The following is an 18,942-nucleotide window of genomic DNA, read 5'->3' on the forward strand; positions in this document are numbered from 1 at the left end:
ATAGGCACTCTTTTTTTTCTGACATTTTATAAACTTATCAATTAGTCTGAACAAATCATGAACAGATTCATCAATAATGACAATAAGCAGTTGCAGCCCTAATAGAATATAGTAGGTGGCTACTGTAAAACAAACAACTTTATAGCACTGCAACTATTTCTTATTTTCATGATCGACTAGTTTATTTTTCGATTCAGCAATTAATCATTTAGTTTAAAAATTGGCACAAAAAAAGGTGAAAAATGCCCATCACTAGGCCTATATATAATCCCCAAATTGAAACCTTGAGATTATTGTTTTGTGTGACCCACAGTCCAAAGATAAAAAATAAAAAAAATAGAGAAAAGCAGCAGATCCTCCCGTTTAAAAAGCTGGAACCATTCTGGCATTTTTTTTACTGAATAAATTACCGATTAATCGATTATTTCAAATGGTTGCAGATTAATTTAACATCAATAAACTGATCGATTAGTAGACTAATAATTCAGCTATAACAGAAAAGAACTAACATCCTTATGGAGCAGAATGATTTATGTATAGACAAAAGTGCTCCCGTTGCCTCCTCCCGTCTGTAGCCTACTGTTTACTGTAACGTTATGTTGACACTGTGCAGCTGGCACCGCCAGTTGGACAGTTGACAGTTGCATACCAGCAAACACACCCTCAACCGGCCGAAAACACAGCAACCGAAAATAGTGAAATAATGAAACATACATTTTTGTCAATGACCAAGGACCGCATGAACCGCGTACGACCGACATTTGCTCTCCTCTCCTTTCCTCCCCTCTCCGCCCTCCCCGGTCCTCCCCCTCCCTCCCTCCCTCCCTCCTCTCTGGGACTGAGAATGCCCGTGTTGTACTGACACAGAGCGATACGGGCTGAGTAGACATGGAGGCCCGATTAACGAGAGAGGCCCGTGCTGACACATCCAGGCCTAGCTAACGGCGCGTCGGAGTGGATTTCGGAGCATCTCGGGAGATATTACGGATACCAGTTGCTGTCAGGAAAAAGGATTTTTCACACCAAGGAAGAAGAAATAGAAAGAGATCCATTTCGGGTCTCTGTTGATTCAACGCAGCCGCCATTTTGTTGACAGTTAGTGTTTTTTTAATAACCTACACGGCGCTGCATCTGTTATTTTATAACCACTGGAATTTAACTCGCCTCGTTTTTCGCGAGTGTATTTCTTTCGATTTTACTGTTCGTTTGTCTTTGAATCAACGTCAGAAGATTTTTATGGTTTAGCTGACATGCTAGTGCATCGTTAGCCGTCGTAGCTGAGATGTAGTAACACGAGTGCCTACGAGAATGTGACGGAGATGTAAGATTATGTGCATCACTTGTGCAGGGTTGTGTCAGATTCACTTGGTTTGCAGAAATAGTTTGAAAGCTGTAGGCGTTAGCCACTCATTCGCAGCCTACATACAATGTAACATTAAGTTAAAGCTGTGCTGGGCGAAATTTGCCTAAATCGCCCTCAAACAGGCTGCTGATAGATGGCTAGTTAGCTGCTGCCAGTGCCATTGATACCAAATGTAGCACAGGCTGTATATTATTGTACGGATGATAGCTACTCGCGTGTTACAAAATAAACAAACCTTTCATAATGCACGGGTTATAAAGTGCCTAGTGACCACCTAATCCCGATTACTTTACCGCCTTGCCTATTATCCTAAATATTATGGAAATAATATTACATATTTTTGGGGGGATGCTTAACATGGTGACACTCAGCTTACACTATCGCAACTTTGTGTTTTGGAGGTGGCAAGGTTAACTATAATGTTTTGTACGTGGTCAAGAGCTGTGTGCATTGATTTCTGATTGGGATTTGCGGCTGCGTTCAAGATTATTACCTTGTTATAACCTAGTTGGCACATCTGAAAACAGCATAAACATTTCTTATGCCATTGTAGCTTGAATACCTCAGATTGTCGCTTTAGCTCATTGTACATGTCTTTGTTTTATATCTTAAAAACAACATTGATATAGCCCAGATCTGACATTTTTCATGTTTTGGTTTTGGGCAATTCAGCACTTGGAAGATACAGTATGTGTCCACCACGTTGATACACACGAAGGGAGGACACAGCCAAATAATGTGAACACCGTTTCTGGACAATTAAAGAGGTGGGTGAATATCATATTAATATGATGCTTTGTAATAATTTGCTGATTTATTGTTGCTGTTGACATAACAGTGTAGGGAGCAGATTGCTCACTCTTAGTGTTATCAGTCCCTTCAGCCCTGTCAAGTAGATGTTTGCTAAATTATTTCTCGACTGCATGCATTGCAGTGTCACCTTAACGACTTTCAGAAACTGCAAGAGCATGTCTCAGTCCGGATTTCCTTTCGATTGAGACAGTAATTATGAGTATGACAAAACAGGGAGGAATTGGCTGAGTAAATTAGGGGTGATGCGTTGGCAGAGGGGCAGTGTTGAATGTATGAAACCGAAAGCAGATAACGTTATTTGGTTTGTTCAGCCCTTCACTGGCAAGCTACGTTTTTGCATAACACGAGGGACAGTGCAATTATTTAAAATGTTATACACAAATGTTATGCAGTCAGTGTATTTTAAAGCAGTTAATAACACAGAAGGAACTCCTCCGGGCTGCTACAGACTGAGGATGTTTGCAGGGTGCTGCTCTGACTGACATCTGTCATTCCGGTCCGATTTATTGCAACCTCTACAGCAATTCGTTTATCTTTGAGGTTTAAACATTATAGCCGCCTCTTTAGTTTAAGGTCATGGCGTGTTAGAATAATGTTTGAACACTCGCTGTTAAATGAAAGAAACTAATGGTAGCAGTAAAGGAATTTGGCTGCTTTCCCCCCTGAGCACGGCTCTGTACTAATACCGATAGAGTAAAAGCCCTGGGAATGACACGGAGTTCTAAGGGCAGACGCCAGCCCTGATATGAATTATGTGGGGGGTGGGTGGGTTGGATACTATTGCTATGACCAAAGGGAAATCAGCAGTTATGAACAACGTGTGCAAAAGTGAGAAGGGAGGGAGCAAGGGGAGGAAAGAAATGGGAGGGGGCGCGGGAAGTTGTTTACTACGTTCCAGTCTGCTCTGCAATTTCTTAGGTTGTTGGCCTGATATTGATTATTGATTCTCCTGTTTTTAATTTTCATTTCTGACATTTGTTTGTGTTTTATATGTCCGTCTTTCTACTTTAATTCCTGGTTATTGCACTTAAAGTAAAAGCAAACAACAGGCAGGCATGATTGATATCTGTCTTTAAAACCAGTAGTGCTGTCGTTCTCATGTTTTGCAGTATGACTGTAAAAAACGAAATGACTGCAGTGTAGTGTTAACTGCTTTGTAAATACAAAAGTACCATGATGCTAAACTTGAAAATGATATGGTTTAGTGTTACAGCATATCAATCACAAATTAGAAAGCGATTTGGACCATTGTCAGATCATTTACAGGAGAACAAGTGCCAGTAAATGACCTGGCTTAGCTTGTTAGAGGTGAGAGGAATGTTTTGACTCTCCGGGCAGCTTTTTTTTAGACTTGTGTCAGTAGCCTCTCACAGAGTTAGGTGCTACAGTGGCTTATTTTTGGCATAGCTGCTGTCAGGCAGCGGAAGCAGCTAGTATCACTGCAAGCGCTTAGTATAAAAGAATAGGGAGAACATTTGTCACTCTGTAAGAGAAGGACACACGGAACAGAGTTGGGGCGGTTTGGGGTGAAATGTGTTTTTGATTAAAGTGGGAACACAGCGACTTTAGTTTGTGTGCTGTTACTACTGCTTTCCAAGTTTGCAAAATAGAGGAGGATAAGGACGGAAAAGCTTAAAGAAAACGGTGAAAGAACACAGAGATTGATGGAGTGTTAAAGAAAAGAGGGAGGTGTGATTTGAGTGTGGTATGTGTAGCGAGGGGGAGTCTGCAGTTTTGAGGCGAAATGGAGTGAGTAATTGAAGTAAACACAGAAAAGAGGGCGTGGGGGAACCACAGGCCAGACTCTAAAAATCGGGCTGCGTTTACTGTGTGGTTCAACAAAAAAATCTCTACTACTGTTTTCCACAGTCATAATCCAAAACAAACGTAGTGTAAGACTTTGTATAGGGTAGATTTCTTTTTTTTCCTCTCTTGCTGTGACACTAGTGATGTGTCGACTTGTATGACTTTCCTCAGGCCCCATTAAGTGGCTCCTTTAGTGCTCTCCACTAATGTAGGGCGCAGAGAAACCGCCGGCACATTGACGCTCTATCACTCACTCTCAGTTGCTGCTGGCGAAGGCTGGGAAAGGCGGCCGGATCCTCTGTCTAGTCCCAGAGGGCCCAATATGCTGAGGTCACAGTTCTGAATTGCCTCCAAATGACTTCACCCAGTGAAAGCACCTGCTTGGGGGCGAATCCGCATTAAATCACTCAGTGACCACAGGGAGCTGTGGACAACTTCATTGAATTGGGCTGTCCTCTAAGGTGCACAATTAAGAAACCTGCTGCTCTCTGTTGCTGCTGTGCTAACGTAGGGTATGAGCACTTTGCAACAATCACAGGCACCTGTTTTCACTGCAACTAATGAGGGAATTTAAGGGATTGCTCATTTGAGACCTTACCCTGTAACACCTTGTAAGGATGTAGCAGCACTGTGGGATTAACTATTGACTCTGGACCTTATAGGCTTTGTAATTCTCAGGTGGACAATTCAGAGTCCTTGAGCCTAAGGTTACATTTCTCAGGTAGAAAAGCCTTGTCTGTGTAAATAGGTCACATTGATATAGGCCGTGAGGACAAACACACCATAAAAAGTCCCCCAGACGGGATGAAGGACAGCCTCTACCCAAATAGATGATAAAAAATGGTTGCCCTCCGTCTGCTTTCCACCATCATTCATTATAAGATGTTTTATACTTCTCAGTTGCAGGGCGCTGCTTAAAACTGTCAATGTTTGGTTGATGTTCTGTGTTGCGGTGACTAATGTGGAGTTTGTTTTCCCACCCCACCCCCTCCCCTTTCCATCTCTCTCCCTGCTATACCTGTCTTTACTCCCTACAGTTGAAGGACGGAGAAAGAGGGCTGGACAGCCGAGGAAGGGACAGAAGCCACCTCGAAAGCTTCACCCTCACCGTTATCCCCCTCCCCCTTTTTCCCCTTAACCCCTATCCCATCCCCCAACAAAACTCTACCTGGTATCCACAACATCCCCTCCCTAGTAAACCTGCACACATAGTAAAGTTCTGATGGATCTGAAAAATCAGGGGGGAACCGCGACTTCACCCCCTGTTCTCTCAGGTGTCCCCTCAGGGGAGCGGGAGAAGGAGGGAGGGGGTGGAAAGAAAGAAGAAGAGGAGGAGAAGAAGAGAGACAGAGAGAAGGAGGGAGCTGCCACTGTCTCTGCTGGTGCAGGGGGGGCAGGAGCAAGTGGGCCAGGAGGTGCCGGTGGTGACCAGTCACATTTCTCCATCAAAGAGAGCAGCCTGTCTGAGGGCAATGTCAAACTTAAGATTGGCCTTCAAGCAAAACGCACGAAGAAGCCCCCTAAGATCTTGGAGAATTACGTGTGCCGACCAGCCTTCAGGGCCACTGTGAGGCATACGGGGCGTGGAGGAGGCGGTGCTCGTGGAAACCGGGCAGGGGCTACAGGTGATGGGGCAAGCATTCAGAGCCAGAGTACTTCAAATGGCAGGGAAAAAGATAAGGAGAAGAGTCCCAGTGTCAACAGACCAGCCTCATCATCTTCATCAACCCCCTCTGCTAAACCTCCTACGCCACCTCCTACGGCTCCTCCTCCCGCCAGCATTACCACCCTGTCACCATCCCAAGTGAATGGGAGCGTTCTGGCAAAAAGGGTAAAGATGGAGAACATTGTCAATTTATTTTGATTCAGCAATGGATTCACATTTTGCCAAAAGTGAACATTCAGTATTGACAGCCAGCATGTCCACCAATAGAAACAGATCGCATCATATTCTGAAAGCCACGCTCACCGGAGGGGTAAACAACTCTCCGCTCTCCATTGACTTGTATTGCGTCAAGGTGCCTCCTCGTCACTTCCATCTCCTAGCAAACAACAGAAAAATGCCTAAAAGCTGCTGTGTGGTGGGATGCACTACCAACAATGTGTATAACCCCTAACTTAAGTTTTTATATGCTGCTGACTCGAAAAAACTATATGTCTGTAAGTTAAGCTAAGAAAATGTAACGTTGGGCATATTGTTAGGTTAGTGTCAGGATCCCACAGTCTCCCCATTCTCTCTGCTGATTCCTCACGTCTGTATCCACGTTTGTTTTCATAAAAGCTCAGTTTTTCCTGTCGGCAGCTTATAAAACCTGAAGTTATGGGTTCTTGACATTGTTGGTAGTGAATATCACCACATAGCAGCTTTTAGGCATTTTTCTGTTGTTTGCTAGCATACGGTATTGATGAGAAGGCACCTTTACGCAATACAAGTCAATGGAGAGCGGAGAGTTCTTTTCCCCTCCTCCCTCCTGTATATTTGTTTTGTGTACATTTACCTTACATCCTTAAAATGTTATTAGTCAGTCGTCAGTAAGGCAGTGGTCCACAAAAAGGTTACCGTAGTAATCACCATGTTATTGCACAGATAAAGAGCAGAGCATAAATTGTTCTTTAGTTTTCTTTGTGTTCTCTGTTGTCCCTGTTCCTCATGCACCGCCCCCTCCAATCTCCCTCAGTCTGTGTTGTCTATCCTCTGTCTCTGCCCGGCCATGTCCCCTCCACCCCCTCTCCTGCATCACCCCCTCTCTAGCTCTCCCTCTCTGTCCCCAATCTGACCCTGATAAGTGTTATTGAGTTGAGTGTAACTTCCCCCCTGGGCATGCCTGGGGAGCAGCAGACAGAAAATCTTATCAATGTATTGCAGTTTGTAAATGGGTATATAAACCTATTTCTGATTAATAGTTTGTACACTACAGTGTATGACTTTTAAACATGTGTTCAAGTGTTTAGAGAAAAAACTGGATACAGTACAACTATCCATGTAATTTAGAAATTAGACAGGGTATTTCTTAAATTAGTTACCCAGTAACCACCTATTAATTGTCATTAATAACTTGCCATATTGTTCTTATTTTTATTTGTAGGGTTCACCAAAGATGGATTGCAAGTCTGATACAAAGCCAGACACGAAAGCAGCCACCACCACATCTGAGAGACCCCTTAACCTTCACCGCCCTCCACCAGACAGCAAAACGCATCCCTCTGGGAAGAAAACACCAACCCCACAACCTAACCCCCGGACATCTTCACCTTCTCCATCACTACCTGCATCAAAAGAACCCAGTTTCGAAGCTGTTAAACCTCCTCAATACAGCTACAGCACTGAAAGTCAGAGAGACAAGGACAAGGGTGTTCAAAATTGGGGAGCACCCACAGTCACTGAAAAATTAGCTCAACTCATAGCGACTTGCCCACCATCAAAGACCCCTAAGCCAGCCAAACCTGCAAAGATTGACCCCGCTCCTCCTCTCCCAAGCTCAGGCTTTATGGCCCCCACAGCCAAGCAACGAGACAGGGCTATGGCCAATAGGAACACATATTCAAGAGTAGTACACCTTTCTCCGCCACCTCCTGTATCACGGCCTCCTGGTCGGCCCTATGGTTCTAGGAACAAGGACTGTGTTATGGAAAATCTCCCCCCCCTGACACCACTGAGACAGGAGGACACAGAAGGGGCTGAGAAAGCTAGTAGCAGCAGCAGCGGCAACAGCATCAGCAACAGCAGTAGTCGCAGCAGCAGCCCAGCACTCTATGGCAATAAACGCCTGTCAGCCATGTCAATGGAAAGCAACAATGACAGTAGCATTTCTAAGCCACAGTCCCGTCCAGCTCACTGCTTGGTCCACACCACATCTTTGCCATCTTATCCCATTTCATCCTCTTCTAGCACTTCAACTGAGCAGAGGACATTGAGTGCAGTAAGTCACCTGGGCTCCCCTGCTCCCTCACAAGGACACCATGCACGAGAGAGTCCTGCCTTGGCAGAGGAAAGCAGCGCAAGTGAGAGGGAGCAGGACAGTGACAGCCCAAGAGACTTAACCAGGTGCCCTCCTCCAACAGGAACAGGAAAGCCAGAAGGGAAAGACAAGGGGGCTAGTAATCAGTCACTGCGAGTTGAGAGGGGGAAGAGCTCTAGCCCAAGTAAGCGAAGTCCCAATCGTGATAGTAGCAGACCTGGTCGGACTTGCAGTCCCCCTGAGCCTGTAAGACAACGGGCGTCTTCTTCACCAGAGCCAGATGGTGACGAAAGCCCACCAACGCCTCTTAGAGATGATTCTCCTGATTCATCCATAGACTCTCCAGCAGAGCAGGACAGCAAACCCCTTAAAAAACGCAGAGGAAGGAAACCCCGCTGGTCCCGTGTTATGAACAAGCCGCAGGGTCAAAGAGCAGGCCAGGACAGTCCCTTCGACCAGAGCAAAACCACCTTGCCTTTATCTTCAAGCTTGGAAATGCTGTCGCCACCGGTTAAGAGACCTGTGGGCAGGCCTCCAAACCCAAATAAGGTCAAACCAATACCTGTGCCACAAAGTCCATCGTCACAGCTTTTCCCACCGCAGCCTAAGAAAAGGGGAAGGCCGAAGTCCAAAATGCCAAGGCTTGACGCTCCGCCCCGTGGGTGCCTTACTAACAAGCTGGCCCCCTCCAAGGTCTTTTCATCTTTACTGAAGTCCAAAGAAGAGCAAGATCCCCCTGTTCTTCACCCAGAGGTGGACCTGAACCCCCCTAAACCTATGCCTAGAAAACGTGGACGCCCCAAGCGCCTTCCTCCTACCTTACCCCAGGAGGGTCAGCCTCCCACGCTGGCTCCAGAGGCAGGCGACATGGGAGACAAACGGTTCCGCAGCAAAGGAAATGGGCAGCTTATCATGAAAACTATCATAGGCAAGATCAATAAGATGAAAAGTATGAAACGGAAGCGTATTCTCAGTCAAATCTTGTTAGGCCCCAGACCAGAGGACACCCCTAAATGCACCACCAGTGGAGTGGTTGGCTCTGTGGAAGCTGCAACCCAATCGTTGTCCTCCCTGGCTGCTTCTTTTGGGGGAAAACTAGGGCCACAAATTAATGTCAGTAAAAAGGGCACAATATACATGGGTAAGAGGAGAGGCCGTAAACCAAAATCAGCGACTAATGCCACACTAACTCCAGAACCCTTCCTATCCCCAAACACCACTTCCCCTCTTCATCACCATCCATCACAGTCCCAGCAACAGCACCAGCACCAGCTCTCCTCTTCAGAGGTATTTCCCTCCCCCTCCCTCTCACAGTCTAGTGGAGGCCACAGTCCCATCAGTGATGCCAGCTTTGTGGAGCCAGGCTCGGTGCACTTTGCAGGTCACTATTCTAACCCCCATCATAGCCACAACACGTTCTCCTTCCCTCCCCCAACCTTTTCAGCCCCTAATCCTCGCAACCCAGGATTGGGCTCAACGTCATCTATGGCTACAGCAGCTTTCCAGAAAAAGTCGACTTGCCGTGGATACCATCACCACCACCACCATTACAGGCAACACTACCATTATCGTAAGCTTTCCCCTCCCAGGCCGCTGCATCCCACCTCCCCTGCCCCCCTAAGTGAGCTAAAAGAAGCCACTCCATCACCAGTCAGTGAGTCACACAGTGAGGAGACGGTGCCCAGTGACAGTGGAATAGGAACGGACAATAACAGCACCTCTGACCGTGGTGAAAAAGCTGGAGGTTTGGGTGGAATTGGGATGCCACCCGGGATGGGCACTGGGTTATTAATGCCAGGGGTCATCGGTTCAGCTATGGGTCCAGGGGTGGGCCTTAATTCTAGAGGAAGGCGACGTCACTCCGCTGTGCTTATGGAACATCCCTCACCCTCTCCATCACCCCACGGGGCAAGGTCATCACCCGATCCCAGGAGACCTCACCCAGCAGCTCCCGCCTCCTCCTTAATAGGACACAAGGAGAAACATAAGCACAAGTGCAAACGCCGCAACCATGGGTGCCCTGGCTATGACAAGCTAAAGAGACAGAAAAGGAAACGCAAGAAGAAGTACTTGCAGCTGCGCTCCCGGCGGCATGACCCAGACTTTATTGCTGAGCTAGATGAGATTGTTGTGAGACTGAGTGAAATACGGATAGCACACCGTACAACAGGGCACCGGCTTAGCAGTGGAATAGGCATAGCAGCGGGAACAAGTAGAGTGCCAGGAGTGGGGAGCAGGGCCAGTGGTGGCATAGGAGGCACAGGTGGCCCTCCTCCACATCATTATGTCCACAGGGACCTCCTGCCTACAATCTTCAGGGTTAACTTTGGCAGCTTCTACTCCCATCCTGCATACTCCTGTGACCCATTGCACTATGTTCGTAAACCAGACATGAAGAAGAAACGGGGACGGCCTCCCAAACTGAGGGAGTCCATATCTGAGGTTCCTTTTGTACCTGGGCTTGGATTCCCCCTCTCCAGTGGAGGCTTCTACCACCCCTCCTACAGTGTTCCCTACTCCTCTGGGCCTCTGGGTTTGGGCTATTACAGAGGCTATCCTCCAGCTAGCGCTCTGTATCCCCACCCACACCACCAGTCACCCCACACAGCCCCATCCCACCACTCTCATCACTCACCGTCTTTCCCCCCTCCTCCCCCAACATCTTACATGCATCATCACCACCCTTCACATCTCCTGCTGAACCCCTCTAAATTTCACAAGAAAAAACATAAGCTGCTTAGGCAGGAGTACCTGGGAGGAGGAAGGTCCCCTGTCCTGTATCCACCTATGTCCTCTGAGCTTTCCTTCAACTGGCACCACAAACACAAACACAGACACAAACACAGAGAGCGCTGTGCTGAGGAGGACAGAGAGGAAGCAGCAAGAGGAGGATCAGGGAGCCGGGCTAGTGCAGGGATTTCTGACAGTGGAGCACCAGGGAAAGGGGAGCGAGTTGGCAGTTTAGGAATGGCAGAGTCTTTACAACGATGCCGCTTTGGACGAGACACCTCCAGCACCAGTGCCAGCAAGCAAGCTGCTTCCACTTCTGCCAACTCTCCTTCTTCTTCCTCATCCTCATCTGCAGAAAGGTACAAGCGCAAAGAGAGCTCCATGTCCTGTCTAGGCCCCTCCAGGCTTGCACTCGGTAGCAGCTCAAAAGGTCACCACCAAGTAGAGTCATGGTTCAAGATGGGCAGCTCTAAGACCGACTACTCTAAGCTTTCACAGAGTCGTGTGGCACCTGGCCAGGGTCCCTTCTCAGATGGACGGGCTGAAGACCAAGCAGGCTGCTCAGACAGCGAGGATGAGGAGCCCCTCAGCCCCACAGAGGATGTAGAGCCTGGAGCCCATGATTCTCCAAACCTTACAAATCTGTTTGCCTCTGCTCTCACCCGTACTACGCTGAAGGGGGGCAGGAGCAGAAAGACTGAGGTAGTCACAGAGTGCCCCAGCTTCTCCCGCATGGACCGGCCGATGAGGAAGGAACACTCAACATCAGCAGAAAGGAGAGAGTTAGGTAAGTCTAATTCTTTTTTGTTTAATTGTAAATGTATGTATTCGAATGTGCTGCCTACAGCAGAGCATCCACTGATTAACTGATATAGGCTATAGGCTACAACAGCATCTGCATAGTTCATTTTGAAAAAAGAAAAGACTGTATAGTAACCAGTAACAGTAGCAGCAGGGAGCTATTTGCATTCATTTGTTCTTGGACATTGAATCCCATATAGTTCATGTAGCCCTATATGCTTTTGAGTTTAACGAGCTATTCAGCACAGAAAATCTTTTGACCCAAATTAAATTTGACATTGTTAAAGGTTATTGGAGTCAATTGTGCACCAAATCCCAAATTAGGTCTGTGCATGAAGTTGTAGCAAGAATCCTTTGGCTGAATATGATTGGATTATGTCCGATTAGCTTTATGGCTTGGCACAGCTATGTTTTAACTAGCACAGTGTGCAATCAATAAGATCCAGCACTTGTTCCAGGACTATGTATTCGGGCAATAATCTTTTCCAGACATTGCTATATGGCACAGCAAGAGGACTCTTAAATATTGCTTGATCTCTGCTCAGTGAAGCCTGTGCATCTCCTGAAAATCCTTCATAGTGCTGAGAAGTTGTGTAGTGGTTACAATTGGAACCATCAAACCACACTAGAAAATTATCTGTTCGGTGTCTGTTGCGCTCTCATCTGTCTCCTATCTGTACAAAGAAAATACTAAGTGGAATGGGCCACATATTTTAGCGAAAAAATTCCCACTGATCAGTGACAGTGACACCCCCTGTGCACACACTGTCTGACATTTGGTAGCTCTTACTAGTGGGCTTGGCAAGAAAAAGCATGCGTAATGGCTTAAACTGGCCCCTCTGTGAGTGTGGATAGCCGCAGTTGGCCACAGTTGATATAGCATTCCTGCCAGAGCAAAAGGGGTGGAGTGTTTTGTTAACATGCTATATTTAGTGGACATTTCCCTCAAAAGCCCACAATGTGAGGCCTAGTCCTATCCTTCTGTACACCCAGCACCTGGGCTGAGCTAATGTTTCTGATGTAAGACACAGCGCTTCAGCAATGGTCTTCATCAGTGTGACTTCGAATGCCCCCTAACAAAGACTGATGTGCTTGTATGTCTGTGTGTGAGCACCAGTAGGGTGGATGTTTGTGTTTATGTGCATGTTAGTAACTGAGATGGGAAGCTGTAAGGTCCTTGTTGAGGCAGCATGGTGCAGTTCAAACCACACTGGGGTAATCCTGGATTAGAGCTCAGGACTTGGGGTCAACCAGCGGTCACAGACTGTGAAGGTAGAAGAGGCCAAGGGTGGGGACCGGGCTGGCACAAAGGACAAGTGGGGAATGATGGAAGTAGGTAAATGCATACTGACTGAAGAGTATGGGTTGAGAGTGAGAGTGAGGCCAAGGCTAATACAGTATGTAGCAATAAAAGGGTGAGACTAGGTTTCTATCCAAATGTTCAGATTTTAAGTAAATTTCATGTCAACAAAAGAAAATGCAAATAAATGTTTGTTTCTGTCAACTACTGTTTAGTAAGCCATATTTAAACCATGCATGATAGCCTATCATGACCATATGCTAAGCTGTTCACATAACACTGGGGGATGGGGCAGTGGTAATGCAATAGTTAAAACTGTTCTCTCTGATAAGCTTGTTAATTGGTCTGTCTTACCTGGTGACTTAGTTCACATGTGTGGGCTCTCTGATCTCACTGTGACTAGGCTAGTCTTTGTGGGTCGATGAACATGGGACAACCCTCTTTCACTGAACCTGGAGTCATGTATGACACATAATGATGGTGTTGATAGATGTATACCAGTTATATAACAAGTATAGTATAGATGTATTAATCTAAATATGTATTATCTGTTTCAGTTGCTTTTTTGCAACTTTTCCACCTTAGAAATACGCAATATTTAGTATTCTTTTGTGGCATTTCTGTTCAAAATCTAATTCCATTCAAATTGAAACATTTGAATGGAAGCTTTCTTAATTAGTGCCAAAAAAAAAGTGACAGGGATAAAACGTCTTTCTTCGTTCACTGAAAGAGGGGCAATTGAAGTATAAAGATTTTAGGGGGAATAAATAGAGTGGAGTCATACGCTTTAAGTTGTGAAGGAATAGGTGCTCATAGTTCTTAGAAGACTAGGGTGAGTGTGAGATTAATTAAAAGATGTAGAAGTATAGAGGGAAGGGTTTTCAAAGGTCAGGCAAGGGGAGGAAGAAGGGAGAGGGTAAGGAAGTCAGGATGATGAAGGACAGGAGAATAATGTTAATGAGGAAAAAAGAGGAAAGAGGAAGATGTGTGAAAACTGAAGCAAATTCTTTTGATGTCAAAGGATGGGAAGTAGGAAGTGGAAAGTGTGGGAAAGGGTGAAATATCAGTTTAAGATTAATTCAAATGAGGAAAGAAGAAATTTGAACAAAGATGTGACAATGGAAAGGGATGTAAAGGGTCAAGAGGAGAGTCAGAGAAAATGACGAGCTGCTGAGAGATGGTGAATAAACTACTCCATGTACTGGTGAACACTTTTACCTAAATATGCAGTATTCATTTTCTTCTCTTCTTTGACTAGGTTCATCAGGTATCCAGGCAAGAGGTGTAGCCCTCTTGACCCCTGAAGGGCATGAAGGATCCATGCACCACCGGCAGCAGCACCATCACCAACCTTCACTGTTTCACTCCCATGGCTCTGCTTCCTCCTCCTGCCTCTCCCCCTCTCAGGACAGTTGCCTGGATGCCTCCCTGCCCCACCACTCCCATCGGGCTCAGCCATCCAAACACAGCCTGCACCATGTCAACAAAATCCTGCGTGCCAAGAAGCTACAGAGACAGGCTCGCACAGGAAACAACGTGGTGAAGAAGAGGGGCCCCGGACGTCCCAGGAAACACCCGTTACCCTCCCCGCCGCCATCCCCACCACCAGTCGTTGAGTTGAACCAGACCCGGCACAGGGACAGAGGGGCAGAACGGCCAGCAGGGGGCCGAGGGTGGGAGGGGGACACTGTAACAGATGCTATTGAGTCGGTAGTCCAGGGCCAGCGTAGAAAAAGTCAGAAGAAGAAGCACTGGGACGGAGATGAGGATGAGGAAGAAGAAGAGGAGGAAGAAGAGGACGGGGAGGTAGAAGAGACTGAGGAGCGATTGCCGGATAGAGAGGAGAACCTGGGCAACCTGGTAGCAAGGTCCAGAGCTGGGACAGGAAGTAGCTGGCTTACCCAGGACGAGCTCCAGCACTTTCGTGGGTAAGCAAATTAACCTTTATACTTAAAAGTCTGAGCTGTGGGACACTGACACAGATTTACACTGAGAATTAATGTTAGGATTCAATGCTGGTGTTTAAAGGAACATTATTAAATCCAGTAGTCACTAGAAACCAAGTCATGGTTCTATTTTTAGCTCATTGGAAAGCAAGCCAGATGGCCACTGCTCCCCGGAACGCCCAGGCACCGTCTCCAGGGAACAAGCTCCGCCCATGCCCATAACCAGCCAACGGGAGAAGAGAGCAGCCAGACCTCCAAAGAAGAAGTTTCAGAAGGCGGGACTTTACTCTGATGTGTACAAGACCGAAGAGTGAGTTCTAGAGAAATCCTAAACTAAATCTTCTTCTGAAATTGATTTTTATTTTAGATGTCAATGCACCATATACAGTTTTTCTGGAGTAAAAACTTTACATTTTACCATTTCTTTACCACACCTTGCAGCCCGCGCAGTCAGCTTCTGCAGCTAAAGAAAGAGAAGCTTGAATACATACCTGGGGAACATGAGTATGGATTGTTTCCAGCTCCTATACATGTTGGTGAGTCTCAAATAGGATCACTTTTTGCACCGCACTTCCTATTTTTACAACACAGGATTTAAACATGTAATTACAACCAAAGTAACGACCAGTCTTTTAAAACACTCAACAAATCTTATTTGAGTTATTTATGTTTTCTGGTGCTCTTAAAGGGTTATTGACATCATTATTGTCTGTCTCATGAAGTTGGATTAGTCAGTTTTGCTGACTAAAAGCCAACCGCTCTTTCTACTTCAGTCCCCCAGGGCTTCTGGGGTTACTCATCAAAGCTATCCAGTAAACCAACTCAGTAAACCTGTTTCTAGGAACAGGACCCTTTTAGTAACCACATGCCAACATTTTCAGCTATGATGAAAAACACAAAAAGTTTCATCAAGGACGTCAGACGTCTCATTTCCATACAGGTTGTGAATATCAATGTGATTTATGTAGATCGTCAAAAATTGCTTACTTTTTAACTTACGTTTCAATTTTATTGTCTCCTTCCAAATTTCCCCCACGTTGTTTTTTCAGGAAAGTACCTGAGACAGAAGCGCATTGATTTCCAGTTGCCTTACGACATCTTATGGCTGTGGAAACACGATCAGGTGATCAATCATGTTGAGCACTAAATGTTTTTAGGGTTTTCCCATGCTCACAGTGAGTTACTGACATGTAATTTCAAAATGTACAGCCCCAGTGAAGGTCCACATAAGTATTTGTCTTTAAACCCCTTTGGTTTTACCATTCGGTTTTTGTGTTTCAGCTTTACAAGAGGCCGGATGTCCCCCTTTATAAAAAGATCAGATCAAGTGAGTATCTGGCTTTGTTCCAGCGATTTAGCCAGAATATAATTTGTAGCCTGATCAATGTATGTGCTTGCATTTCTTTGTTTTACCACATTGGTTGCTCAAACTGTTGTTATCCTTGTTATCAATTATATGCGTTGTTTGCAAAACAGGATTTAATAATGCTCGATGCTGCCACTGCTGGTCACACTTTATGAGAGTGTCAATAACTGTAAATGTAAAACGGTAATCCCCTATTTGTGTCACAGATGTCTATGTGGATGTGAAGCCTCTTTCTGGTTATGAAACAACTACATGCAGCTGTAGACCGCGTGAGGACTCTACTGAAAAAGGCTGCATGGATGATTGTCTGAATAGGTAAAGAGAAATCACAGCATATAGTGGCGGCTTTTAACAGGTTTCCCCTTGATTACATTACAAAAATCAGTACTCAGGTTTAGTCATGCTTGTTTAGGCAGGTTGTTGTAAAGTTTGTTTTGTAATGAAACAAAAGTGAAAAGAGAGTAAATATTGTGTCAAGAGTCAGCTTCAACCTCCTTTAAAAAAAATCATTGGATATTTCTGCAGGATGAGTTTTGCTGAGTGCTCTCCCAGCACCTGTCCATCTGGTGATCAGTGTGACAACCAGCACATCCAGAGACATGACTGGGTCCAGTGTCTGGAGCGATTCCGTGCTGAGGGCAAGGGCTGGGGCATCCGCACCAAGGAGACTCTTCGCTCTGGACAGTTTATCATCGAGTACCTGGGAGAGGTGGTTAGCGAACACGAGTTTAGGTGAGACAGTCAGTTCACCTATAATGCAAGATATCTTTGTTGGGTGGCAGACTTGCCCCAAAAATATCTGGATGTCAGAAGATTTAGAATATTCTGCATCTGTCTATGCCTGTTTCACTTCCTCAGTTCACAACTTAATTTATCTTGATATGGAAATTAATTAAAACCTTTTTTTTTTTTTTTATGTTCCACTACGTCTCTCCTACCATATTTCAGGAGCCGTATGATGGAGCAGTACTTCTCCCACAGTGGCCACTACTGTCTGAACCTGGATAGCGGCATGGTGATCGACAGCTACAGAATGGGCAATGAGGCACGCTTCATAAACCACAGCTGTGAACCCAACTGTGAGATGCAGAAGTGGTGGGTGTCATGGCAGCTTTAAACCAGTTCCCTCCTGATGTCCTTGTGGTGCTTTTGGGTTCTCACCAAACCACAGATTTGGCTAAGCCTTTTCAGGCACAAGCATGAGCAATTGCCACAAGTTGTTAAGGACGGATAATTGAGCCTGACATAAACTGCATTAGTTTGAAACTAAAAAATATAAATTTTTCACTTCTGGTTTCTGATTTGTTTCTCAAATGAGAGACTTTAACTAGCTTAAATCCAGCATTGTTTAAATCCAGCATTGTTTACATCCATTTATTGGCTTGCAGTTGGCTTCTTCTTCTCTATCTTTGTTGGCACATTTCAGCATATAGTGGGGCTAACGCCCCCTGTAGATCAGTGAAATAGTGTGACACCATTGGTATGATTGTATGGCGTCACTTGCATTTGTGCACATGCATGTGTGTCCTTGTGTTAGTGCACGACACAAACAAAATGCAAACCTACTCATCGAAAAACAGCTCTGTGGCTCTACTAGAGGTCTAAAACTCCACAGGGAACCTTTAAGGACTGTCCGGTACATCAACAGTATTATTAAAGAAGCAGTGTTAAACAAGTGAAGCTGAGAATATTGCTGGGTCGTTGTAAGATGAGAGTGGGAGAAGCTGATTGGAAAATGTCCCAGCTTGATAATTCAGTATTTTGTTTTCTAAATGCTTCCGTCCATTATGGTTAACGAACTGGAAAATACCAGCCTATTACCTTAATAGTTTCAGTTAATTGCTATCTGTTTGTGTGCTAATGATTTGGGTGAGCTGGGTAATTTCTTACTCACTCTGTATGAGGCAAACAGAGTATAGTGAAAGTACCAGAAATAAGAAAAAGATCTTCAGCATAGAAATAATAATTTTGGTAAGGTATGATTAGGGCTGAATGATTTTTGAAAATAATCTAATTGCGATTTTTTTCCCAAATATTGCGATTACGATTCGATATTCGATTATTTTTTTAAGCTCTTTGTCTTCTGTATTATTCAACAAAGAATAATATAATAATGATGAACACACAATTACACACTAGACAGTTAAATAAGTAAAAATATAGAGGAGAGCTGCCTCCAGCCCCCCCCCCTCGTGAAGTTGCGTGCTGCCGTGTGCACTTGCTCAGAGAGGCTATCGTTGCGTTAGCTAGTTGCTGGTGTTCTTGCCGTGGGATTAACTGTACTAATAAAACTGTTGAAACCCCGCGGCCACGCTGCTGTGAAAGCTCCCCGAATGTCATTTATCAGTCTGATTGTTACCCCTCTCAGTGGCAGCTCCTCCACTCATATCTTTATAACGGAGCTAACCGCTAATCAGAGCTAACCGCTAATCAGAGCTAATCGTTGCCAACCGAGCCTTGAGTTCTGTGTGCCTGTATCCATTAACTGCATGTATAGACTCAAGCCCGAATAAAACCCTTCATTTTATTAAAATGGCTGTAAAAGTTTTAAACTACAACTCAGAGTTGTTTGAATGACAGAAATCAGCTCGTATGACGTAGCGTTAGCATGCTAGTCGATGCTTTCTCTACAGAGTGCAGACTGATTGCTCTCGCGAGTCGTGACCAAATCGCAGCCTTTGCGATTAGGAAATCGCGTTTTAACATATCGCGATATTATCGAAAATGCAATTAATCGTTCAGCCCTAGGTATGATCCAAATAGAGACAATGCCAGCCAAGCCACACAAATGCTGCCACAGTTATTTTATTCTTGATTTCCTCACTTATGTTAAAAGATAATAGGGGGGGTTGTTTAAG

General features: G+C 45.3%; 1 protein-coding gene across 3 annotated transcripts in view; it reads left to right on the forward strand.

Annotated features, from left to right (window-relative positions):
- Positions 1-826: 826 nt before the first annotated feature.
- Positions 827-18,942, forward strand: part of ash1l (ash1 (absent, small, or homeotic)-like (Drosophila)) — a 31,170-nt gene continuing 13,054 nt past the window's right edge. For 2 of the 3 annotated variants that reach the window (XM_035992781.1, XM_031296024.2), the window contains exons 1-12: positions 827-1,095; positions 2,036-2,130; positions 5,020-5,813; positions 7,069-11,458; positions 14,031-14,700; positions 14,855-15,028; positions 15,160-15,254; positions 15,768-15,841; positions 16,000-16,045; positions 16,291-16,399; positions 16,610-16,816; positions 17,033-17,179. In XM_035992781.1, the coding sequence (XP_035848674.1) occupies positions 5,205-5,813; positions 7,069-11,458; positions 14,031-14,700; positions 14,855-15,028; positions 15,160-15,254; positions 15,768-15,841; positions 16,000-16,045; positions 16,291-16,399; positions 16,610-16,816; positions 17,033-17,179 (6,521 nt within the window). In that variant the 5' untranslated portion in view covers positions 827-1,095; positions 2,036-2,130; positions 5,020-5,204. Of the gene's footprint in view, positions 1,096-1,119; positions 1,322-2,035; positions 2,131-5,019; positions 5,814-7,068; positions 11,459-14,030; positions 14,701-14,854; positions 15,029-15,159; positions 15,255-15,767; positions 15,842-15,999; positions 16,046-16,290; positions 16,400-16,609; positions 16,817-17,032; positions 17,180-18,942 lie in introns of those variants that run through there. The other variant, XM_035992782.1, reaches the window with a different exon arrangement.

The sequence above is a fragment of the Sander lucioperca genome, chromosome 16, assembly GCF_008315115.2.
Source record: "Sander lucioperca isolate FBNREF2018 chromosome 16, SLUC_FBN_1.2, whole genome shotgun sequence".
Taxonomy (NCBI): Eukaryota; Metazoa; Chordata; class Actinopteri; order Perciformes; family Percidae; genus Sander; species Sander lucioperca.